This window comes from Lepidochelys kempii, chromosome 14 (genome assembly GCF_965140265.1).
Source record: "Lepidochelys kempii isolate rLepKem1 chromosome 14, rLepKem1.hap2, whole genome shotgun sequence".
Taxonomy (NCBI): domain Eukaryota; kingdom Metazoa; phylum Chordata; order Testudines; family Cheloniidae; genus Lepidochelys; species Lepidochelys kempii.
This window is the reverse complement of record NC_133269.1, coordinates 10,840,468-10,866,978: the sequence shown is the minus strand read 5'-3', so window position 1 is coordinate 10,866,978 and position 26,511 is coordinate 10,840,468. Positions and strand designations below refer to the sequence as shown.

General features: G+C 42.4%; 1 protein-coding gene across 5 annotated transcripts in view; it reads right to left on the bottom strand.

Moving 5' to 3' along the window:
- Nucleotides 1–24,873, bottom strand: part of MMD (monocyte to macrophage differentiation associated) — a 29,784-nt gene extending 4,911 nt beyond the window's left edge. Inside the window, exons 1-6 of one of the 5 annotated variants that reach the window (XM_073310714.1) lie at nt 24,611–24,872; nt 23,436–23,500; nt 8,328–8,409; nt 3,050–3,210; nt 1,696–1,770; nt 792–893 (exon numbers count right to left, since the gene is read on the bottom strand). In XM_073310714.1, the coding sequence (XP_073166815.1) occupies nt 792–893; nt 1,696–1,770; nt 3,050–3,210; nt 8,328–8,409; nt 23,436–23,500; nt 24,611–24,727 (602 nt within the window). In that variant the 5' untranslated portion in view covers nt 24,728–24,872. Of the gene's footprint in view, nt 1–791; nt 894–1,695; nt 1,771–3,049; nt 3,211–8,327; nt 8,410–10,529; nt 10,610–10,889; nt 10,981–23,435; nt 23,501–24,610 lie in introns of those variants that run through there. The other 4 variants (XM_073310713.1, XM_073310716.1, XM_073310715.1 and 1 more) reach the window with 4 other exon arrangements.
- Nucleotides 24,874–26,511: the final 1,638 nt, after the last annotated feature.

The window sequence follows — 26,511 nt, the reverse complement described above, 5'->3', positions numbered from 1 at the left end:
ACACTTTCTATATATGGCTAAATATATCAATTTTTCTCCATACTTTTGAGATGTACCTGTAACTACAACTGAGTCTCCCACCAAGTGGGTCAATGCATATGGTTTCAACCCTTCTTTCTTACTAGGTGGGGAAAGACTTATGAAGATTAGTCGCTCGCTCCTTGGGAATGAGGTATGCAATGAGAGGCAGTCACATAGGCTCAAGAAAACAGTAGCGTAAACTAAATAGACTGCCCTCTTCAAATAGCTCAACAGGGGTGTTGTAGAAATTTCCTGGGTTAGTAACCTCTCTATTTGCAACTTAATACTGCACTGTAATCCTATAAGGAATACTGTATCAATTAACTAGCATAGTATAATATGGAAGCAATGAAGACATCTTTATTATCCAGACATTTCCCTCAACTCCCATCAACAGATTTAATAGGACAGTAAAGACAAACTACTGAATGAAGTCAATAAAGATACTACTCCTCTCCTTGCCTACTTTCCACCAGCAAGATTTATGTATTTATTGGGCTGTGTCTTAGTTTTCCACAGAAGACATATAATAGCATTTATAAATTTGTTCTAAATGTGAGCTATACAAGTTACTGTACATTTATGTGTGATAAAGTGGGTGCAAATATCTGTTCACAAGACATAAGCTTGCATCCTTCTATTTATGTATTTCTGCTATTTTGAAGTTCTTAAGTCAATATGCAAGACAAGCTGACATTTTATTACAGGAGTATTTAAAAAGCAGCAAGTTCAAATGCAGTTTAAAGTTTAATGCAAATTAGAATTCTTACTTTTCATGGTAGAGAAATACATAAATGGTTCCTCCAGCTGCCATTAGCCAGATAAACCAACGCATATGAGATGCCAGAGGTCCAAGCTCACGAAGATTTAACCTGAAAATGTGAAGATTACAATAGACAACAGAAGTGATGACTGAATGGAACTTACTGACATACAAAGATTTTTCTTTACTTTAAAACATGGGCTACACTTTATTTAGAACATGGGAAGGGGAAATAATCTTAGGACTTCTTGGAGAGGTAAGAAAACTTATTTGAGAACCTAAACTAAGTAGCGTCTAGGTGTGTTGGGACAGATGTGAGGAAGAGAGCGCGCTTTTTTCTATTTCCAAATCCTTTTCTAACATTATCCCTAAAAAGGGATGGTAAGAGTATTTTCCATAACAAGTCTAAGCTGAAGTATAGCATTTGGCTTATGACAGTAGAATAGTGAAAAAGACAACTGTAGTACTTGGATAACTTAGCAATTGCTCATTCAAAAGGAGTATCACTGTAACCTAGCTCCCTTTCTTCTTCAGTCCAAATTTTAAAACTTAAGGTAAAAATTAGGGGCCCTGTCACATTCCTTACATAACCTGATGTCCTACTGAAGTCAGTTTGAATTTTGGATAAGCAGGAATGAAGGTTATGGCCCATAATTTCTAGTCATGTAGCTCAGAATTCATTCAAAATTACAAAGAAAGTGACAAAACCAGTTTGTTCTTCTTGTAATACAAAAGAGGGAGGAGGCAGCATAGTTAAATCCCAGGGCGATTATGCCATATTTCATTTCCCAATTCAACAATGTTGTCAATCAACTACTTCCCAAAGCCTTTGAAAAAATTATTTGGGAATCATATTGATAATACAGTGTAGGAAGTTTTAATCCCTTGAAAATATACATTTGATTTCTTACCATGGTGCATATGATGCTGCAATAAAGACATAGATCACCATTCTGTCACACATGTGAAAACAATGCTCCATTGTCCTAACAAAGAAAAAACAAGCTGCTAAAATACAAGTTTTGGAAAAACTTCATGATTCCTCTCTGTCAAGAAAAATCAGAAGATTTGTGTTCAACGTGAAAGTTGCCCAATTTTAAATGCTTTCGCGTACACTAGCAAAGCTTCTCGGTGCTCCCTTATTTCAGGGCTGGCTAAGCCTTCAGCCTGCAGCAGCCTCCAGGCTGATCTGTGTTGGGCCAGTTGGCTCAGGCAATAGAGCACAGCAGTGCTCCTGTCCTGTCTTTTCCCCAGCCCTGACCCCATGCTCGGACAAGATAGAGCTTGTGTAGCAGCTCCATGCTACAGTACCCAAGGACAGGCACTATGCAGGGGGAATCCTTAAAGAGGCTGTTTAAGGCAGCTTTGTGACCTCAGAGGAATCATAGCAGGATCAAGAATCTAGCCCTAGTTCGGCTATCAGAGACTAACTTTGAAATAGAACCTTCACCTGGTCAACTGTGTATTAGATTGCAAGCCACTTGGCAGCTGTCTGTGTCTAGCTCAATGTATGGTAGAATGCGAAACATCCAGCCAGCAATCACATTTCTCTATTGAGATAAAATCCACCCCACTTTTAATCTAGCAATTTTCTTCTACAGAATAACGTTGAGTTGCTTATGACATCCATTAACTGCAACAGTTAACGCCAGCATAAATTGTGTGGTTTTGTTGCGTTGCTCTGTCCTGTATGTACATAGTTAAAGTGATTCAGAGTCTTGGGATGGAAGGCAGTATATGCTATTATTTTAATAAAGACATAATCAGGAACATTGAGTGATTCATTATGTTCCGACTATAGAAAGTGATCAGAAATAATGGTAGGTGTAAGATTAGCAGAAGACCAATTTATTTTTGGTTCAGTATCCTATTAAACACTGAGTTTTGTCTTCACAGAAGTCAACTCATATTTGAATATGCAATGCAGGCACACAGAAATGTGACAAAAAGCGACACTTTCTGCAGTATTCTGTGTACTTTAAATAATGCATCTAGTTTTCTCTGGAGTAATTCTTCCCAATGAACAGAGTATACTGTTACTTTAGTGACCCAACCTTGCAAACAAAGGGTCTGCAGTGACAGAATGAAGGTTTCCTGGAGAATCTATTACACAGCACACAAGGTACCCCTCACAATGCTCCGCAAAAGTGTGGGGGGGGGGGAGAGGAGGAAGTGTTCCCTGGTCTGCTTACTCAGGGTAATTGAATCTGACCACTTCAGAAGCAGCATGAAAAACATTACAGCAAGTGAGTGCTCTGTGGATACCTTAAGTGACTCTTTTTCCAGGAAACTATGTGAAACACTGTTGAAACAATGAAGAGTGCACAGAGGCCCATGCCATACATCCATGCAGTTATCTTTTCCCATCGATCATCAGAGAGCCGGTGGAGGAGGGCACTACCCACAATGGCTGGAAAAATGAGGAACTAAGGAAACAATAATAAGAACACTGATGTTATTCTCTATCCCCAGCCACTGTGTAGAATCACCCACCCATTCCTGTAACCAAAAGTAGTATTCTACTGGTCCTGACTATATATTTTTCAGGTGTTACTGGGGGGGAAAAAAAATTAATTTAACCAATGAAATCATGGGTACAGCCTGAAGTGGGAAAACACAGGTCTTTCATGATAAACACTGCATCCTGGAATTTGACAATGATTCACCTTTTAAAAACTCTGTCATGAAAAACAGAATTACAGGATGCAAAGTTCTTCCTTGATCTACACTGTAGATACACTGTACTTTATCCACATGCAAAACTCCCTGTAGCATAAATGGAAATTCTGAGCATGGAGACAATAGAGATCATTCAAGAAAAGTCTGCACTGTGGATTGAAAAAACAAACAGTTTGTAACTTGAAGACCAGAGTTCACAAACCAATTTAAAAGCACAGAACTGGTGCCTGTTTCAAAAAGGAGATAAAAATATAAATGTACTGGATCCTTAAAAACACACAAAGAATGCAACAATTGCATTTCTATAATGCCTTTGCCTTCCATCCACAGACCTCAAGGCCCTTTTACAAAGATTAGAATATGTAAGCTAACTGCATAGCTGTAAAAATATGTTGAGTACTACACTGTTAGTACCACAGCATATGGACCAATGCACGAGACAAAGCCCTGGCTGGGATGATTTAATTGGGGATTGGTCCTGCTTTGAGCAGGGGGTTGGACTAGATGACCTCCTGAGGTCCCTTCCAACCCTGATATTCTATGAGACATGTTTACCTTTTAATTTGAAGTTCACACTGAATGAAACTTAGTCTTCTCCTTTCCCTCCATCCTCAGATTTAATGGAATCCACATAAACCCAAAGAATACTTGAGCCTAGAGGTATACTACTCATAAAACACCTTAAGCACTGGTGGTCACCATTAAAAAGTAAACTTTTATATGAGTAAGAAACAGTGCATTTAAGATACGAGATATTTTTGACAAGGTGGTGTCTAACTTTTATAATGACCACCGTACTTCAAGTTATAGCAGGATGAAGCAAATCAGTTTGTTTTACCATCCCTTCCTTCATGCCTTTAAAGGAGGAATACAGATACAAATCAATGCAGAGCTGCAAGCTATCAAATGTAATTTTATTTCTGCCTTTTTCCTGGCTTTTATTCTGAGCTCCAAATAAAAAATTCCACTCCTGCTATGGAAGAACTACACAGTCTACATTTCTCTTTTCTTCTAAGTGGTCCATTTGCAAAATAGCATGCCTTACCTATATGCCATTAAGTGTATCATGAGAACAATTAACTAAACAAAAGGTGTTTTATTACTTCCAGGGTATTTATGTCAGACCAGAAGTGAAATTCTGCTGTCTGCTTACCTACTGGGAAACAAAATTTTCTACTACATTAATTACACTTGACACAATATAGGTTCTAATAAAAATAAGAGGTATGTATATAAAAATGGACTTCTCATCCATCTTTTAAACAGCAAGATATAGCTTTAGTCTTAGAGCAATGATAAGCAACACAAGTTTTCCACTCAAACTTTTCATAGATATAAAGATTTCCAGGCCAGAGGGGACCACCTATAACACAGGCCATACAACTTCCCCCAAATAATTCCTGGAGCAAATCTTTTAGAAATTTAAAACTTCAAAAATTATGCAACAAGAACAGATACATCTGTTTCAGTGCTTTCCCCTTTTGAGAACTGATACTTTGTGACAGTACCTTTAGGGTTGATATTTACTAACAAACCCAGGGAATGGATCTACTTCGACAGAATCATAGAAATGCTGAGTCATCACATTCTAATGGAACAGTGCTAAACTGCCAGACAATGTCCTATTCTTGGTATTCAAATTTGCTGAAATTTATACTTCGTTCATTGTGAAAGCAAAACTATATAAACAGGAGAGACTGTACCAGGGTGCTAATTCTGTGTGCCAAATCCACCACTTTATAAATAGTCCAACTGAAATAAAATCCAGCATTGAAGTAAATCAATTTAGAAAGTATTTCATTTCTTAGTTCAAGATCAGCAATTACTTTGAGCACCTTAGCCAAAGCATACTTGCTAAATTAGAGGAAGTGAGCACTGAGCTTTGGAGAGGCAAGGTGGGGTCGGGGAAGTGACAGAGTATTTTAGAGGAGATATAGCAGAATTGTTCTTTCAATTTTACTGAGATATTTTAGAATAAATTTGAGAACCTGGTCTGATAGAAAGTAAAGAAAATGACTCTCTGTTAAGGAAAGGACAGGAAGGAGTTAAGATTCATTAACAGCTTATGCAGCTTATTTTTATGGGCTGGGATTTTCAAATGAGCCTGTTGAATGAGGAGCTGAATGTCCATTGAAACTGGCTGGGATTTAGGTACCTAACTCTCTGTTAGACCCTTGGAAAAATCCCATTCATTCAGTTATGAGACAGTCACAGTCACTGCTGGTAGGAATACCTGTGGAAGGAACTGAAAGGTGGCAAATACACTGGGGAAAGTTAATAGCACTTTGCTATTACTACACATAACAGCAACTTTAACTAAGGCCCATAGCAGAATGAATGATGCAGAAATAATAATCCCTAAAGCTGACTGGAGAAGTTTTGATGGAATCATATGCCATTGGAACATGCAGAGCTGTTGAAATCTTGGCACTCTGTGAAATCCAGTCATGTCCCTGGAATTTCCTTTTGGAAGAAAACCAGAAGAAAATGTTTAACAGTGTCAGAGCATTCTGTTTGGACATTTTCAGAATAAAACATTTTGATTTTTTGTTCTGACCAACTTTCCATTTGGAAGTTTTAAAATTTTGTACCATCTCATATTAGAATGCAAAATAAGCGCATCACAATCAAAACGAAATGTTGTTGAAACAAAACATTTTGATTAACCTGAAACAATTTTTTTAGAAGTTTCTTTCTCACAGCTTCAAATTTTTCAGTTGTTGTTTAAATTTAGAAGGAAGCCAAATTTTAAAAAAAACAAACAAACAAAAAAATCTTGAAATCCTTCGTGAAACATAATTACATCCTCCACACAATTCTAATAAGCTTCTTGCAGCACAAAATGAAACCCACACAACTTATACTTAAGGCAACCACTGAAATCTTCTATATTGCAACATCAACGTTCTGTCTGCTGTCAAACTACAGCAGCACAGTGTAAACTTCCCATCAATTTTCTCAGTTTACTAGGGTGGTATATAGACACTACTTTGCCTCAACTCCTTCCACATTTCACACTGTTTACGTAGCACCGTTTTGCTCTTTATACGGTAGCTACGTTAGAGCACTTTGGCTTATGCACGAAGTTACGCCAAGTTGTGTGTTAAGTTACTACCCTTTTTGTTGCACAGGCCACGGCAACATAATGTAAAGTTATTCTCTTGCCTAAGGTGTCCATGGGAGAGGCAAAAGTTTGCAAAACCCCAATGCTTGCTCTGTGTATGCAGACAAGTGGAAAGACAATGTAAAGCAGGAGGAACCATGTGGAACCCAAGTATTCACAGGGAAACATGCAGCAGTCCCGGCTTCAACAATGAAGATCTTGAGGCATTCGATTTGATTGCCTGCCCCTGTACATGGCTTTCAGAGATGACTTCTCCACTGGCAGTGCAGCATGATCAATGACAATGCTACATTGTTTACACACCGAACATTGTTTCTCTCCAGCCAACTGTTAGGGAGTACAGAGGGAAACAGGGCCCTCACTCCTTTAGTTCTTTCACAGCCTACACCTTTGAGGACCCTCCCTCTCATCCTCCAAGGAGCTGGCAAACTCTCCACTGCTCCCTTCTGGGAATACTTGCAGTCCTTTGCTCCCTACTGCATGATGCAGCATTGGGGCATATAGACCATGACTCATATTTTGAAATACAGAAAGAAGAGAGCCCCTTATATGAAAGCAAGAGGGAAGAGACTTTTTAAATTGTTGCAAAGACAAGTTGTTTACACTTTGTTAGTTTTACTTTACTATAGTACAGCACATGCTCTCTACACAGATATAAAAAAACCTTGTATTTTGGATAGTTTCAGACTGACCCCTCCATCCCCATATGAAATGGAGTTTACTTTATAGCAATTTAACTGTAAATTCCTCCCAGCTTCACTCATCTGCACTGTTTCTTTCCCATTCCTGCAGCTACCTAAAGAGCAGTGCTGAGTGTTGCTACATTCATCCACTAGCTGCCCTTCCTGCATCTCACAGTTAGTGCACTCACCTGTGGAAGTGGCAGATCCAAATACAAGTCCGTGCTCCAAATCAAAAAGTGTGTGGCTTTGAACCTGGGCCTCCCACATCCCAGGTGAATGTACTAACTACTGGGCTAGAGGATTAAAGGGGGCTCCACCACCACCCGCAGGTTGAACAGCAATCAAGTTCCCTTGTAAATCCTGCCTGAACTTTTTTTTTTTTTTGGGCCAAAACTATTTGCCAAATTAGTATCAAATTCATAAACAGTTTTAGTTGACCCGAGATTGCATTTTTTGGTGAATAAACCAGTCACTCAAAGTATTGTGTCCAGGGTAAGATGTGGATATTTATATATGATTGTTTAGAGTTTACACTCACCTTAATTATTAGTGTCTCTAAAAATGTCTAGACTCTAAGCAATTTAGAAAAAGAGAAGATTTATCATTGCAAAGCTGTTCAGTTTTATTTCTATCCTAAACGCAGCCCTGTATTTAAAGGCTCAAAAGTTTTTAAACAGTTAAATCTTCCTTGTTCTTCCTGTACTGAAAAATAATCCATCTAAAAGGATTATAGCAATCATCAGGCTAGCAGAGATCCATTTTCATGATGCTTTAGTCATCCTTTGATTGGGCAGAATGAAAATAGACGGGTCAAAACCTTTAACCTGCACGACATTTCCAAAATAGGACTCCTTGGATCCTTCTGCGCTCCCAGAACATAATGTTTATGATCACTACTTGTATTTACTACTACTTTCTAGTAGTTGTGTACTATAAGATTGATTTTAGAAGTTGCAAACATAATATACTGAGGAATTCAAAGCTAAAAATAAACTTAGGGTTCCAATACCATAAAGGGTTTCACTGAAAGAACTGGTAAAATAATGAATTTACTTACTGCATGTGTATAACAGTTAGCAGCATGTTCATAGCAAGTGGGTTTGTAGCGGCTGTTTGCTGGAGCTGGGTGGTTCATGAACCTGTTCAGATAATCATGGAATACTTTTAGAAAAATTAACACACTACCACACACAATAGCACCTAACTTAAATCTGTTAACATGTTAAAAATATAAGGAAAGTGATGTTTAAAATATCTGTAAGAAAAACAATCTTGAAGGTAGAATATACAATTGAAAGCTGACCTAATGAAGGAACTCATTAAATAATTTTTTTCTGTGTCTCAGTCTATAGAAGACCAATCCCCTACACATGGGGAACACTTAATTTAGTAGTAGTTGTATGCAAGATCAGACCTTTTTATTTAAACAAGCCATGGGAAAAATTTACTGTTTCTTTTCTGTTTTCTTTAAACATACACATGATGTGGCGGCTCTGAGGAATGGCCACGACTCAAGGGAATACATGTTAAAATAGGAGTAATCCTGTAACCAAGATTTCTTTTATCTAAAGTTGTAACAGTTTTCTCTAATTCTATGTAGATACAGGAGACTAACCCTTTGGATTAGGACAGCTGAGATACTGGTGTTTCTGTTCCTGTAAGGGGCCTCAGCATTTGCCTCGAGTGTGCCTAGTCTTTTAACCTAGTGTTTTAGCTAAGATCAAAACTTTGGGTCTGCCATCCAAGTCTAAGTGTATGTCTTCACTACCCGCCTGATCGGCGGGCAACGATATATCCAGCAGGGATCAATTTATTTCGTCTAGTCTAGACGTGATAAATTGACCCCCCGAGCGCTCTCCTGTCGACTCCTGTACTCCAGCGCCACAAGAGGTGCGGGCAGAGTGGAAGGGGAAGCAGCAACAGTCGACTCGCCGTGGTGGAGACACCACGGTAAAATCGATCTAAGTACGTCGACTTCAGCTACGTTATTCACTTAGATCTACACCCTCTCCGCCCACCCCACCCCCCATGTAGACCAGGGCTAAGACTTTTTTTCTTTTTTGAATGACGGTTTCACCACAATCTCTTCCCCAGGCCATATGGACCCATAGTATTCAGAAGATCCTGGAGGAAAACTGGGTTTATTCCAAATTAAGATTAGATTAGGGGAAGGAGGAGCAGGGCTGAACTCTCTCAACTTTTCCCAAAAAGCATGTTACTTGAGAAGTAGCTTCAGAAAAGTGAGAGCCAAAGGGGATGTCAAAGTTCACACTGTTCATGAACTACTGTTCATCTAGTTCTGAGGAAAATTTTTCACCTTATTTTTTCCAGTCTAACTTCTAAGCAAAATGTGGCATTAGGACACTAAAATAAATCATTCCCAACTGGTGTCTAAAACATGGCAATTTATACCATTTTTTAGACAGTCTAGATAATGGAGATGTTCAACTTGTCCTTCCTTGCTGCACTACATGTTTCAGCACCAAGCAATTAAAATAATATTTTGCTAGCTCTAGAGCGATAGGCATTATTTTAAAAGTCAAAAATTGCATCTATATTACAATGTACACATAGTTTTGAATACCAAGAAGGAGTTGTATTTTTGTAGCGCTAGATCTCTATATAGGCATCCTAATAAGGCCAATGAACCCATTTCTAAAGACTTTTCCTTTAAGACTATACACCAACTTCTGTCTGCTTAAGACTGACACTGAAACCACTGTGATCTGAATGCCAACATACATCTAGATACCATTTCACCAAGTTGTGGCAAATATTCTATTGTATATTTAGGAATTCCCAAGGATTGCATAGAGCAAGAATAGGTAGTCCTTTTGAAGTGGATGGGAGTATAAATCTAAAATAAATAATGCATTTTAATTCTGCTTGAACCAAGAGTCAATCACAAGAGGCTCGTGAGTAGAATCAAATGAGAAAACTTAGGAGAATGTTAGACAAACTTGCCAACATAAGCTATATTCTTCTGAGAACAGCTAGTCTCTAAGGTGCCACTAGTACTCCTTTTCTTTTTGTGAATACAGACTAACACGGCTGCTACTCTGAAACCTAGAAAACCCTGTGTCACATAAAACTGCAGACATGGGCAACAAGACCAGAACCAATATGCAAATATTCCCTGTATCATTTTAAAACCTTTTTTTAAAGCTATACACAAATAGGGAAATTTAATGCCCAAGAAGAAAAGCATTACTAACTTACTCTCCTGTCTGTCTATATCCGTCTCTTGTCTTATACTTACACTGTAAGTCCCTTGGGACAGGGATCATCTTTTTGTTCAGTACCTAGCACAGTGGGGTTCTCGTATAGGTCCCCTAGGCACTACAGTAACACAAATAATAAATAATAATAATAGTTAGTAGTAATTATTCCAAGTAGATCATTTTGTACCAGTAACCAGCAACACCCAAATGGGTTTCTCATAGATTTTCACTGGTACCCAGCAGGGAACAGAATCATGAATTCACAGGCTCCCCGCCCCCCACCCCAACAGGGGCTTATGTGTTCAGAGCTCAGAACTGCTTTATAACATAAGTCTTGTTTATACTGCAAGAACTTTTAAGAAACCTAACAAGAAAAACAAAGAGTCCTATTTTAATACCATCCACTTAGTGTCCTGTGACGTCAGACCAGGCCAATCTTAAGCAGCTGAAGTTGTGGCATTTGGAAGCGAATTCTTTTGACCAAATATAGAGTCCTATTTGTGAAACAGAAAATAGTGACAAATATTTTGATCCGTTCCTAACTGGCAATCAGAGCAAGTTAACATTGATACTGTGGGTGCCAATGTTTTTTATTCATGTAAACTAAACTGATAAATAAGGAATCCTGCAAAGACTGATAAATTGAGCAAGATATCAAAATAAAACTCCCCTTCTAAACTGTTCCACTAACAAATACAATCTCTACATTAAATTGCATTTTCTGAGTTCCCTGCAGAGGCATGACAAAAGTGTAATGATTATTCACACACCAGTGAATACTGAACATTTATGCCTAATTGCAGTGCAAATTGTAAATGTTCACAACTACACTAAATCCTAAAACAATGAGGAATTTAGCAGACTTACACCTGTTCTTAGTCTCTAAGACAACAGAAGGATTGTAATCAGAGGTTAACAGATTTCCAGGACATTTGGAAAATGGAATTAATGCTAGGTGCTTATCTTTATTTAGTCAACAACGGTTAAATATTATCTGAAAGTCGTCTACAGTTAGCCCAACAGTTCACTCAGTTTTCTTTCCAAGTTGGGAAAATCGTTAAAAATAAAACACCTGTTAGGTTATTCTAGTGTTCACGATTAGATTACTCCTGCACAATTAAGTGGATTCAAAACCACAGGAGACATCTTCCCATTGATTACATCTGGGATGATTTTACAAAATTTCTCCATGGACCACACTGGTACCTTTGAGGCCTTATTATACGTAGAAATAAAAGGGATAATTATATCTTGAGAGTAAACTTTAAAGCTTTGTGCATTTCAAGATTTGGAATGTTAACTACTTCAAAACAACCAAACTATTCATGATTTACAAGAGAAAGTTTAAGATGGTTAATGGGATACCCTATTGCAGCACAAGTTTAAATTAAATTATAGTTTTATATCTAAACGAAAAGAAAGATCATCATCTACACAGGAGACTGCATTGCCAGATCCTCTAAGGACTTAAATGACTTTAACAGGACTGGGTTAGATACAGACTTTCACTAAGGCCCCCCTCTCCAAGAGGGTTGGCTGGTATATCATACACCAATGGAGACTAGCCTGGTATTGCTTATACCAGTGGGGAGACACCTTATAGCAGCAAAAGAGTTCATTTGTCAGTATAGCTTATACTAGTTTCCCAAATGAAATCAGCTATACCAGCAAACAACTTTTTTGCTGGTATAAACTGCATCTATATTAATGCTTCCTGCTGGTATGAATGTGTTGTAAAGAATCACACCCCTAACCAACATAATTACACTGGCTAAAAGCCTTATTGTAGAACTGGCCTCCAAGTTTGGAAATCTTCACAAACATGGAGTCTGTTTCTTTAGACAAGATTCTAGAAGCTCGTTTGAAGATTTCTACTTGGTTAACACATTGACAGCACAGTAGAGAATTTCAGTGCATGTTAGCAAGAATCTTACTGGAAGAGCAGCATTACTGAGCTACTAAATGTGAACTGAGCCCTGCCCTTTTTCTACCATGGATGATTGTCCCACAGGATTGTGTTTTTAGGGAGGGGTTCATCCATATAGTGACAGAGATCCTAGTTTGTCTACAAACGCTTTGTTTAAACATCAAGGGAAACAAAGGTGTTTGGGGATAATAAACATGAGAGCTCCCCTTTGGATCTGGGAAAGGTTCTAAAAATTTGCACTTCTATTGTGCCTTTAATGGGACGATTTCAAAGCACTGTATCACCTATCATCTTTTAGGTGTCACACACCCTCATGCCTCCTTTGTGAAAAAGGATCATACCTCAGTGACACCACAATAATTACTAGGTCACGCTGACTCCCATTCTAGATTTCCAAGAAGACCAACATTTACAAGTGTTTCTTTACACTTATCAAACATAATAAAAAATACTCCAAGAAATACACAAATCAAATGTTAGTGTAAAGCTAATTTGAAGAAAATGGTGAAATAAGGAACAATAGGCAAGTACAGCAGCTAGTATAATTTTGTTTAATAATAATAATTTTGTATAATTAAGAAGGAATTAATGGGAAAGAGTCTCGTTTTTTTATCTAGTATCTAGAGCTAATGTTTTTAGAACATATGCAGGTCAGCCACTTCCCTTCATGACAAGAATCTCCTCCAACTCCCATCAAAGTGCAGTGACATGTGGTCACTTACTTATTGGGCAACCGTCTGTCTTGTATCCACAAGCATTTACAACTGTACGAAGTACAGGTATGCTCTACATTGATAACTGCATTTCTTAAACAACTAGTTTGTTGGTCCCTTAAGTGGTCATGCAAGACAGGTCTTGCTCTGCAGCAATTTTATTGTGACATATATGGCTTTTTTTTTTTTGTGCCCCCGTGAAGTGCTCATAATTATCCAACCTTGACCTGTGAGTTTGTTGCCTTGTCACAAGTTTCATTATGTGCTGAGAAAGTTCGGCTATTTATTCTGGTTCATGTAGGAAGAAACTGGGCTAAAGAGAGAACAGGTTACTTTTAAAGATTACATACTCCTCAAAAACGAACATGTGGTTTTGACATCTACTGTGAAAGACAAGCTCAGACAACTATTCCTGTATGTAAAAGTTAAACCTATACTGTAGCACTGAGACAGATAGATATTCCTGACCCAATATGCCATGTTCAAGGTGACCTTGAGATGCCTGTTCCTTAAGCCAGTTGGGGCTGGAAACCTCATGCACAAGACTGCTCTGCTTCTCCTGTGGGAATGCGGCTGGTTTTTGTTACCTAAAATCATGAATGTTGCAAAGATGATCATGATACTGGTTTTCCTGCTAACCCAATCTTAGAGATAATGGGCCATTTATTCAGACTAAGTTGTATGTTAAAAAGTCAGGGTTGGGAGATTTGAATCTACAAATTTATACTTAGGAGAAACTTTCTTAGGCTATGTCTACACCGTGCACCTTACAGCAACACTGCTACAGCAGTGCCGCTGTAAGGTACGCAGCGTAACCGCTCTTTGTCGGCAGGAGAGAGAGCTCTGCTACCAACAAAATAACTCCTCCCCCATTCCCCAAACGAGGGGCGGTAGCTTTGTCGGCAGGAGAGCATCCCCCGTCGACATAGCGCTCTCCACACTGGTGCTTTTCGTCAGAAAAACTTTTGTTGGTCAGGGGTGTGGTTTTTTTCACACCAACGAGCCACGAACATTTTACTGACAAAAATGCAGTGTAGGCATAGCCTTAAGCTGAACGATTAGACTTCAAAATATAAATAAAAACCTCAAAATAAAAGTAATGAATATGCCAGGCAGATGAAAATCACCAAGGAGTGCACAGTAATAGCTTCCAAGAAAACCCAGCTAGTTTTAGTTATCTGTTACACCAAGAGACAATCCAGTAAATGTTTTCCAGTGTAAGACTCTTGAACAGTAAAGATACACGGTTCTTATATTAGTTCTTTCATTATTAGAGCCAATATAGAGAAGACTGTAAAACAAACAGTTTCCAGTATAGGGCACTGGGGCTCTGCTTAGACACACACACACATAAAGGGGTATCATTAGTGTTAAGGTTGTTTTGTTAACTAGACCCAGGGGGCCTAGTTACTGCAGAGCACAGAAGTCATATACACCGAGGGCATGTCTATGCTACAAAACTTTGGTTCACGCAAGTTATGCCAGTGTAAAGCCACCGCAGTTAAGATATGGCTTGTGCACGTCCCTACTGAGTTCCTGCACATACTCACCAGGAGCGCTTGTGTTGATACACAATGTTGTGCACCATGGGCCGATATCCCAGTGTGCTACAAACCATTGTGCAGCCTCTTTTGGGAAATTCAGGCACTGCATGGTGGGACAGAAATGAGTCACGCAAGGGGGTCTGGGAGTGAAGGGTCAAGTTCTGATCATGCAACTGTCTCCATCCCATTATGCCATTTCTATCCCATAACATTTGTGCCGTCTGTAAAAATCCCACAAACCCATGCAGTACCAGTCACAGTCCTCCATCTCTTACAGAAGCAGGGAGTCTGCATAGCTCTGCACAACTGTCATGAGTGTTGCAAACACAGAATGCACTATCCTCTAGTGTTTGCAGAGCCACAAAAAGAACCACAGCTGCGAGCAATGTGATAATTTCATGGAGGACAGCCTGCTGTGGGACTTAGCAAAAACCAATTCAAGGTTGCTGGTGGTGTTCCTGAAACAGCTACAGATGATTGAGTGTGGCTTCTGGACCTGAGAAACAAGTCTTCACTGGTAGGATTGAATCATAATGCAGGTTTGGGTTGACAAGTAGTGGCTGCAGAACTTTCAAGTTGTGAACGGCCACATTCCTGGATCTGTGTGCTGAGCTTACCCCGGCCCTCCAGCACAGGGACACCAGAATAAGAGGGGCACGGACAGTTGAGAAGTGAATGGCAATCACACTGGAGAAGCCTGCAATGTTGGATTGCTGCTGATACATGGGAAATCATTTTGGAGTTGGAAAATTCACCATGGCAGCTGATGTTATTCAAGTGTTCCATTTTGTGGTGCTTGTTGTACCTTTGTAATTACAGTGTTTGTTACTGATCCCATGAGTTCTGTTGCCCTGTACAATAACAAATAGTGGGTGCTTTCAGTTATGCTAAGCATTATGTTGCGAATTAATAAAAGATACATTATGTTCTCAGAAACAGATTTTATTGGGTACCAAAGCCAGTGCATAGAAATTATATGCAATTAAAAAAACCCACAAACATTTTTTTAAATTAAATTAAAAGGAACAAAAAATTAAACACAGATAAAGAACGTTCATCTCCATTTCAGCTACACAGACAATAATCATGGCTCCCACAGGCCAGGATGTGAAACTGTGGTTGTCCTTACTGTCTCCCAGTGTGGAGTGGCAGGGGTAGGGACGCAGCCCTAATGCCATGTGGAACATTGGAGCGCAGGGGGGTGTATGAGAACTCCATTTTAGCACCTCCCATTCACTGAAAAGAGAGGCAAGTCCAGGCTGGTTGATCCTGCAGGTCCACCAGAGTTTGCAGCATCTGTGTTTTGTGCTGAAGAAGCCTCACTATGTCCTGGTGCATCTGCCTCTCCTTTTCCTGATGGGCCTTTCTCCTGTCCACTCTTTCCTTCTCCACAGAGTCTCTTCTTTCTCTTCCTTATCTAGCTCAAGCACTCCACAGATAGGGAGGGGGACCCCTGAAGGCCACAATGGCAGCAGCTACAGCTAACACAGACAAAGGTATCATTGTAAGTATAGTCAAAACGGAAAGTTTACGTTTAGTTTCAGAACTCCCTTCCATTGCTGCCCTAATGTTTTAAACAAGACACACTTATTGACACTTCAGCATGCTTGGGCACAGCCCCACCCTCTAATTCCAGCCAGCGTGAGTGTGGCCTGCCAGAGGCAGGGGGAAGAGAAATGAGGAGGGAATTGTTTGGTTGCATGAAACAATACGAAGTATAGGGCAATGGCAGTAAATACGGCCACTATTTTCCACAGGCAGTGGTGACTTTAGCTGAACTCTCTCCCGAGGGTAACAATAGGCACAGAGCACAGCTGCAGATGGTGACCCAAAACCACCAGGGCCTATATGCTGCTAGCTGTCAACTCCAACGACGCCTGCTAAAGTGATCGCAGAGTGGAGTGGGAATGTGTCCTACCACAGAGGAAGAAATAGAAACCTAGCAACCTGCAGGAGAGGTTTGCAGAGTGCCTCCATGAATGTTCCATCAAGGTCTCTCAGGACGATCCAAAGGACATCCGTTTGTACCTAAACAAACTACTCCACAGGTCCCCTACCCTCTGCCTATCTCTAGTGGGGAATGAAAAGCAGATCACTACCTCTTTTTGTTGTACCACTACCTCGCCTAGCATGAGTAAATTAATAAGTCAATAGATTGGTCCTGCTATATTGGGGCCAGGCACCATCAGTACATTTAAAAATTGTACAGGTGAGTCGCATCATACACTTATTTAACTTACGCGAATTCAACTATATGTGCTCGGAAAAAAAAAAAGAAAAAGAAAAACAACAACAAGATAACTGTAAATAGTGTGGGTGATTCCGCCCACTATTCCACTCAATGAGCCTATGCCCCAGAGTGAGCGTGAGATGGGAGATGTGAATCTGCTGTTCCCTCAGTCGGTCTTGGTTCCCGCGTGCCTCTCATAGCGTGAGCATCTTGCCACGCTGAGTGTGATTCTAGAGTTTAAAGATACTGTATGTATTTTTCGTACAACATGGCCCCTAAACACAAGCCAACTACCTCATCTGGTGCTCAACCGAAGAAACAGCGATCTGTTCCAACGCTGGAGGAAAAACTGGCTGTGTTGGACTTATCGAGAGACGGCATGTCGGTCTCCAATGTGGCATGTAAATATGGCCGCAACGAATCTAGCATCCGTGCCATCAAGATTCGAGAGAGAGAAATTCGTCAAGCCGTGGCATCAAGTGCTCCAATAACTGCTAAGGTGACGAGCCAGGTGCATGATAAGACTTTAGTGAAGACTGAAAAGGCTTTAAACTTACGGCTGGAAGACATGAACCGTAAAAGTGTGTCTGTCGATGGCAACACATTGAGAGAAAAGGCTCCTAGCCTCTACGTGCTGTTCAAACCTCCCGCCGAAGAGGGAGAGCCTTCTGAGGAGAAGGAATTCAAAGCCAGCCAAGGTTGGCTTAACAGTTTTAGGAACTGCTTCAACCTCAAAAACGTGCAGACTACTGGTGAAGCTGCATCTGCCAGCGAAGAGGCAGCAAAAGCCTACCCCGAACAATTAAAGAAAATCACAGAAGAAAAGGGCTATCTTGCAGAACAAGTTTTTAATGCCGACGAGACTGGGCTTGTCTGGAAAAAAATGCCCAACCGCACTTACACTTCAAAATCAGAAAGACAAGCCCCTGGCTTCAAAGCAGCTAAAGACCGTGTGACTGTGTTGTTTTCTGGCAATGCGGCTGGGCATTTAATGAAGCCGGGTTTGCTTGACAGGGCTGCAAATCCCCGTGCCCTAAAAGGCAAGAACAAAAAATATCCTGCCTGTGTTCTGGCAACCAAATAAAAAGGCTTGGGTGACACCAGCATTATTTCTGGATTGGCTCCCCTGTGTTTTATTCCAGAGGCCAAGTGGTACCTCGGAGAGAAAGGACTGGACTTTAAAGTGTTGCTGGTCATAGACAATGGTCCTGGCCACCCTGCGGCACTCCGGTTTGCGCAGGATGACGTTGAAGTGGTCTTGCTCCCCCGCACTAATACCACCTCCATCCTCTCGACCAAGGCGTGATTCGCTGTTTCAAGGCCACATACACAAGGCTTATGTTCTCACGGATAAGTAGCACTATGGATGCTGATCCCAATCTTAACGTGATGGAGTGTATACTGTACTTTATGGGCGATTTAAGGGATTTTCAAGGGTAATTTTGACTATAGGCGATTTTCGCCTTACACGCTGACTTTAGAACCTAACCCCTGTGTAAGATGCGACTCCACTGTACTGGGAAATGCATTCACACACTTACCCTGCAGCAGGCTCCCCTGTGCTTGACTGGAAAGTGCGGGCCCCTTACTGAATGAGGGAGGCAACCTAGTGACAGAGGATGTGGAAAAAGCTAATGTACTCAATGCTTTTTTTGCCTCTGTCTTCACGAACAAGGTCAGGTCCCAGACTGCTGCACTGGGCAGCACAGCATGGGGAGGAGGTGACCAGCCCTCTGTGGAGAAAGAAGTGGTTCGGGACTATTTAGAAAAGCTGGACGAGCACAAGTCCATGGGGCCAGATGCGCTGCATCCGAGAGTGCTAAAGGAGTTGGCGGATGTGATTGCAGAGCCATTGGCCATTATCTTTGAAAACTCATGGCAATCAGGGGAGGTCCCGGACGACTGGAAAAAGGCTAATGTAGTGCCCATCTTTAGAAAAGGGAAGAAGGAGGATCCTGGGAACTACAGGCTAGACAGCCTCACCTCAGTCCCTGGAAAATCATGGAGCAGGTCCTCAAGGAATCAATTCTGAAGTACTTAGAGGAGAGGAAAGTGATCAGGAACAGTCAGCATGGATTCACGAAGGGCAAGTCATGCCTGACTAATCTAATTGCCTTCTATGACAAGATAACTGGTTCTGTGGATGAGGGGAAAGCAGTGGACGTGTTGTTCCTTGACTTTAGCAAAGCTTTTGACAAGGTCTCCACAGTATTCTTGCCAGCAAGTTAAAGAAGTATGGGCTGGATGAATGGACAATACGGTGGATAGAAAGTTGGCTAGATTGTTGGGCTCAATGGGTAGTGATCAATGGCTCGATGTCTAGTTGGCAGCCGGTATCAAGTGGAGTGCCCCAAGGGTTGGTCCTCGGGCTGGTTTTGTTCAATATCTTCATTAATGATCTGGAGGATGGTGTGGATTGCACCCTCAGCAAGTTTGCAGATGACACTAAACTGGGAGGAGAGGTAGATATGCTGGTGGGTAGGGATAGGATACAGAGGGGCCTAGACAAATTAGAGGACTGGGCCAAAAGAAATCTGATGAGGTTCAACAAGGACCAGTGCAGAGTCCTGCACTTAGGACAGAAGAATCCCATGCACCGCTACAGACTAGGGACCGAATGGCTAGGCAGCAGTTCTGCAGAAAAGGACCTAGGGGTTACAGTGGACGAGAAGCTAGATATGAGTCAACAGTGTGCCCTTGTTGCCAAGAAGGCCAGTGGCATTTTAGAATGTATAAGTAGGGGCATTGCCAGCAGATCGAGGGACGTGATCGTTCCCCTCTATTCGACATTGGTGAGGCCTCATCTGGAGTACTGTGTCCAGTTTTGGGCCCCACACCATAAGAAGGATATGGATAAATTGGAAAACGTGCAGCGGAGGGCAACAAAAATAATTAGGGGTCTGGAACACATGACTTATGAGGAGAGGCTGAGGGAACTGGGATTGTTTAGTCTGCAGAAGAGAAGAATGAGGGGGGATTTGATAGCTGCTTTCAACTACCTGAGAGGTGGTTCCAAAGAGGATGGTTCTAGACTATTCTCAGTGGTAGCAGATGACAGAACAAGGAGTAATGGTCTCAAGTTGCAGTGGGGGAGGTTTAGATTGGATATTAGGAAAAACTTTTTCACTAAGAGGGTGGTGAAACACTGGAATGCGTTACCTAGGGAGGTAGTGGAATCTCCTTCCTTAAAAGTTTTTAAGGTCAGGCTTGACAAAGCCCTGGCTGGGATGATTTAGTTGGGGATTGGTCCTGCTTTGAGCAGGGGGGTGGACTAGACGACCTCCTGAGGTCCCTTCCAACCCTGATATTCTATGATTCTATGACTGCCTGGACTGTGGAGAAGTCTCAAACAGGTCCTGGCTTTCAGCACGGCTGGACTCCTCGGTCACATGTTACCTATCCTCCTCCTCCTGCTGCTACTCCTCCTCCTGGCTGTTCATCCAGAGGTCTGTGTGTCAAGCTCCTTGAAGGTACCCACGGTGCTCTGTGGGGTGCTGGTAGGGCATCCGCAGAAAGTATGGCATGCAGGTCATTTTAAAAGCGGTATGTCTGTGGCTCAGCACTGGATTGATTGCCGGCCTCCCAGTATGCCTGCTGTTGTTCCTTCACCATCACACGGCTCTGTTGTTCCCCTTCACCCACATCCCCTGTGCAATCTGCTCGCAGATGATGATATTTCTATGACTGCTGCATAACTGTGCCTGCACGGCCTCTTTTCCCAATGAGCCCAGGAAATCCATTATCTCCCATCTACGCCAGGCAACAGCATATCTAGAGCGTGTAGACAGTGCGGTCAGTTGCACCCAAGCTGCTAGCTGGGCTCACCAAGCCGGGCAATCAGGAAAAGGTATTTCAAAATGCTGAAGGGTTTTTAAGGCGGGGGGGGGAGGGGGCGCGTGGCTTCTGCTGTCTGCGGACCCTTGGGAAGCGGAGTTCACAATTGTGACCAGAGCGGTCAGTGTCAGGCGTCGCAGGGCAGCTGCTGGCGGACTGTTATGGTCGACATAACTCACACAGCATCTACACTGATACTGCACAGATCTCAGTACACTTATCATAGCTCAGCGCTGTTCGAGAAGACAGTGTAACAGGGTGTTTACATTGGCTAGAGACAAAATTCAAATGTAGACATGCAACTAGGCAGCTTACGTTGACTTAACTTTGTAGCATAGACCAAGCCCAAGTCATTCAAGTCCATCAGGTAAACACATGGACTTCAAAAGGAGTTGCAGGAGAGAATTTGTACCATGTTTATATGATCAACGCTAACTGCTATTGTAGGGATTTTACAGCCCAGTTAGGAAAAAGACACAGAGTTCCTGGTTTTCTTGATTTTTTGGTGTACTAGACTTTACTGTTTATGAAAGTAATGGACTACTAATGCTAATTAGAAACAGACACTGTGCAGATTGGGCTAGGGAAGCTTCCCCCAGTTAGCGCGGCTGAAGGAAATCAATTTTGACATGAGACTCCCTTAGATATGTTACCAGTCAACTGTATCAATCAAGGCAATATGAAAGCATTACAATATGTATAAACTATGTTTGAATGCAACCAAGCTTTAAAATGAAGTATTCGTCAAACTAAAATGGCCTTGGACCAAAGGCAAACCAAGTCCTTTACATCTTCAATGCAGAATCCTACATGAGGGCAAGCATCTTCATTTTACAGACAGGGAAAGTAATGAACTGGGGGCAAGTGGCTTGTGCAATTCATACTAACGTCTTCATCTTAAGGTTTTCATACACACACGTGCATGTTTAAATCACTTGAACTTTGGGCCTAAAGTATCTGACAGTCTTTTAAATAAAAAACAGAGTAACCTATTAGATTAGTAAAAGGACAGAACTGATGTAAAGTTTTTAATGTAAATTCTTGTTCATTTCCCATAAGACTGCCATGTACATTGTGATGGTAGGTGAATTATACAGAATTAAATAGTCCTATGTTAAGGGAAAGATTTATTTATTTATTTATTTATTTTAACTGTACCATGAACCACAATGAGTTTGGAAGACAGTATGAGCGCTGTTGTAGCTAAGACACTACTTCATGATTCATTTTTATTTTTTCTGTAATCAGACCAATGGCCCATCTAATTGTACACTCAATATTGTGTTGAACACTGGGTTACATCCAAAACTGTAGTAAGAAAAACATCCACAAGAAACCTGCCCATTTTGCAATATATTCTTGACTTCATCTAGTGATCAATGTAAGCTATGAAACATGAATAGATAGCCCTTGTAGTTCTCATCTTAGTGAATTAACTGTGTATGCCGTTATTCACACAATGGTCAATATTTTGCAGTATTTAGTTTCATACACTAAGTTACTTTAAGCATCACGTATTTCCTTTCATCCATTTTAAATGTGTTGCCTTTTTGTTTTACTTGGTGCCCTTCTGTTCTTGTATAACTGGAAAACCCAAGTAGGAGATCTGAATGGCCTTTTATAAAAGAAAATAAATCCATGATTGACAGAGTATGAGAAAATACACTGGCAGGAAAAAAACAGCATTAGCAGGGGAATGGATTAAATGGAATTCCACATTTAGATACGAAGGTAATAGGTATAAGGAACCAAAGAGTCACTAGACAACCCAAGAGGGGTAAGGAAAAGTAACTTCCATTGTTCCATTCATGGTTTTATTTTTCTCTAAATAAAAAGGTATTAAATACAATTTTTACATTTAAAAAAAAAATCAGTTCTGCATCAAGCTCGATGTTCATAGTCTACCGGGCAGCTATGTCTACTTCTCTCCATCCTTTCCCAGAATAAAGAGAATAAATGAAAACCCTTCACAAAATAAAACCACCACATTGTTTTAAAGCATAATTAATCAGCATTGATAACTGCTTGAGATGTTATCGACTACTACACAGAATTATTTTAGAGGCAATAGAATTCAAAATGCTTCAAATCATGTGTCAGCACAGAATTAGATTGCTTTCATTTGTCACATTCAACATTAGATTAAAGAAATAACACCATTCACAAGTGGTATGAACTCCGAAGCCAACATAACATGGCCGCAGAGTCTTCTTGAAATATGCAAATGCTGAAAGTTAATCCAAGCCCACACTATGCTCACAATCTCCATTATAAAAATAGAGGCCTGCTGTTTTATAGTTCCCTATAGCCTAATCTAAAATTCATTACGACATGCGCCTCAGTATCCCTAGATTTCTGGAAATTGCGAAGTAAAGGCATGTTAAGGTGGCAGAGCTCAAAATGAGAAGAAAACAACGTGGAGCAGCCGGGAAAGAACAGACGACCCTCATGTAATGCTGCAGCACACGTCTGAGCTGGGGGGCGGAACAAAACAAGTATATCAAAACAGGCATTGGGCAATGTAGACAAGCTCAAATGAATCTTTCCCCTCATGTGTACTTTAGGTTTTATTTGTTTGATCTTTCAATCTTTGCCTTTTGGTTTTCTTACTCAAAAGTAAAAAGCTATTTAATTTTGCAAGAGACTGAGACGGTGTACCTCCTTGCGGGGGAAAATACACCAGAGGTCCTACTCACTTGGGAGGCTCACGGTCATTCAAAACTTCATCTTCACTGTACCTGATGTTAGAATAATGAAGCACCTGAAAGCCCAAATACTTATGTAAGTACCCGGGTTCTATTGTTCCTTGAACTGACCCATTTTTGGAAGGGAGGGGACAAGAACTAGGAATGAGGCCAGCATTCTAATTCTGTCTGCTAAGGGACATCTCATTGTTGTATGCAGTGTCATTGTACCTGTGCTGGTCCCAGGATATTAGAGACACAATGAGGATGAGGCTATTTCTTTTCTTGGACCAACGTCTGTTGGTGAGAGATACAAGATTTTGAGCCACCCTATATCTTCTTCAGGTATAAGCGACTAGTGGGGGCTCAACAACTTGTCTCTCTCACCAACAGATGTCGATCCAGTAAAAGATATTACCTCACCCTCCCTGTTTCTCTAAGAGACCTCTAAAGAAGCCTGCATGGATTGAAAATATCCCCATATATTTAAGGCTCCTCAACCACATCAGAACACAAAAGACAGCACTCTTTGCTTGTCCCTTGCCAACCCTTCTCCTCCCACCAACCGCTCTCCATCATAAAGCGGCCAAAACAAACTGCCAGACATCATAATCCCCAAGCGCCCTATACTCTACAGACCCCATGGCCAGCCATTCACGAGAACAGATCATTTATAGGCTGGAAATTCCCCTGCCAGCGCTTGCACAGGCAGGGAGAGCTGGCGGCGCCCAACCAAAGATGAACCTGTGGCAAATCATCCCACCGGATGCGTGACCCTTCACCCACTTAAAAGGGATGAGAAAAAAAAAAATCTCATCCCTGCCTGCGATCCATTGCCTCTCTGGAGACACGCTGGCTCCTCATCTCTCCTCCCAGCCGGCACAGCCCAGGGCCCTTCCCCAGGAGGGACCGGACTGGCTCCCCAGTGACAGACGCAGCCCATGGGGAGGCTGGCGGGGCTTTGCAGGCAGCTGGGGGGGGTTCCTAGCCCCAGAATTTACCCCCCCCCCAAGACTTCAGCAATGGGCCCCTCGCCCCACCCAGGCTCCAGTATTTGGGGGTGGGGGAGGCAGGTGCCAGACCCCCAGGAGGGGCGCCCAGACTCGGGGAGGGTGGGCGGGGGGAGCCCCGGGTCCCGCCTGGGGGGTGTCTCCCCCCCGGGGATGGGCGCTCGGCCCCTGGCTCACCTCCGCAGTCTCTCCTGGAGCAGCCGCATGGGTCCTGGGCGCCGGGCGGGCGGGGGGTCGGGCCGGGGGGCTGCGGGCGGCTCCTGCGGCGGCGAGGGCCGGGGTCCGGGCCCTCATTGGCTTGCGAGCCCCGCGGCCCGGAGCGCCGGCAGCGGCGTGTGCAGGAGAGACGGAGCCGGCGGCACCGGGTAAGGGGGGCAGGCGCTCGGGGCGGCCGCTTTATCCGGCCCCTCGGCCCGGGCTTCCCTCCGCCCCATCCCCGCCCATAGCGCCGGCGCCGGCCCGCCCCTGTCGGCGCTGGGCCAGGGCGGGAGCGGCGGTGGAGGCGGAGACTCTGCCCCGGCGGGGGGACCCTGGCCTGGGTCCAGCGCCTGTCCGGGGGGCCGGATCGCCCGGGCTCCGCGGGGGCTGCAGCCAGGTGCAGCGGCGGCCCTCGCTCGCCCTTCGTGCCCGACACAAGCTCTGGGCCGGGGGGGATTCATAAAGGGCTCCCCGCAGAGCCTGAGCCTGCCTGGGGCGCCTTGCGTGGTACAATGGAAACCCCAAGCTGCGGCCAGCGAGAGTCCCCTGGCCGATGTTTGAAAATCAGACCCCATTTTATTCCAGCGGGACGCTGCTTTGTAACACGAACGAGCACATCCTGGTAGCAAGCTAGAGATTTCCTTTTTAAGAATGAAAGAAGAAGAAGATGAAAACCCTTGTCCTGGTGGATTCCCTTCGTACACACACACACACGATGTTCAAAAGAAAGCCAGGCTGGAACTGAGCACAATTTTTTCTTAGGTGAGGAGAGAAGCAGGGGTGCTGGAACTAGGGGTACTGCGGCACCCCCTGGCTTAAAGTGTTTTCCATCATGTAGAGGATTTAGTTTTGTTCAATGGCTCTCTGCATCCCCGCTATACAATTGGTTTTAGTGCCACGTTGGAGAAGGGGCAGAGTAAAAGGAGGGGAAAATGTAAGATAGGAGACTTTCAGATACAGGGGTGCTGGACTAAGAGCCTAAAGAGAATAGTTGTGAGGGTGGATGAAAGAATTGTAGGGGAGAGTGAAAAAGGAGAGCTAGGACAGGCAGCTGAAAAAGAGGACAGGGCTGAATCAGAAAGGATGGTGGTTTCAGTCCCTTTGTTTTAATGTAGTTGCCCCAGGAAGCAGTGAGCTTAAAATGATGAATCTTCTTGACTCTTAAGAACAATGTACTTGTCTATAAAAAGGTTAGATACCATAACAGAAACAATGGAGAGAGAGCATGGCCTTGGGCATGGTGCACTGGATGCTGTGCCCAGAGCAGCTTGGCTTCTGTTCCCAGCTCTGCTACAGGTCAGGTTGCTTCACTTCTCTGTACCTCTGTTTTCCCTCCCACTATATGTCTTGTCTATTGTGACGATAGCCTTTTCCAAGCAGGAACTGCCTCTAAATATGTCTGTACACTACTTAGTATGTTGGAGATAGTAGACAATGCTGTAATAGAAAACACAATATTCCATTTATGGTGTGCCAAATACCAGAGCTTGAAGTGGGATGATGTACCACCTCTCAGAAGCTCCCATCTTCCATTAAAGAATCTAAGGCCTTGTTTAGGCTTGGGATTGCATGGAAAGTGATCAAGGCAACCACTGGACAACTAGGCTATGATTTGTGTTGATGCACTTTACCCTACTTTCAGGCTGGAGTGAGCTGCAGTGGTGCAGATCACACCTTTCTCATTTACAGCGAGGGTTTTCATCAGGGCAGGTACACAAATCCCCAGTGTGGATGGACAACACCTAAGCTTTCATTAAAAAAAGGGGAAGGGAGAGGAATGTCAAGTTTTCCCCCCATAGTTGAAAATAAAACCTTCAAATTGCCAAGTGGGTTTAGCCACTGCAGATACATTTTCCTGTGTTTACAGAGAGCCTAAAATA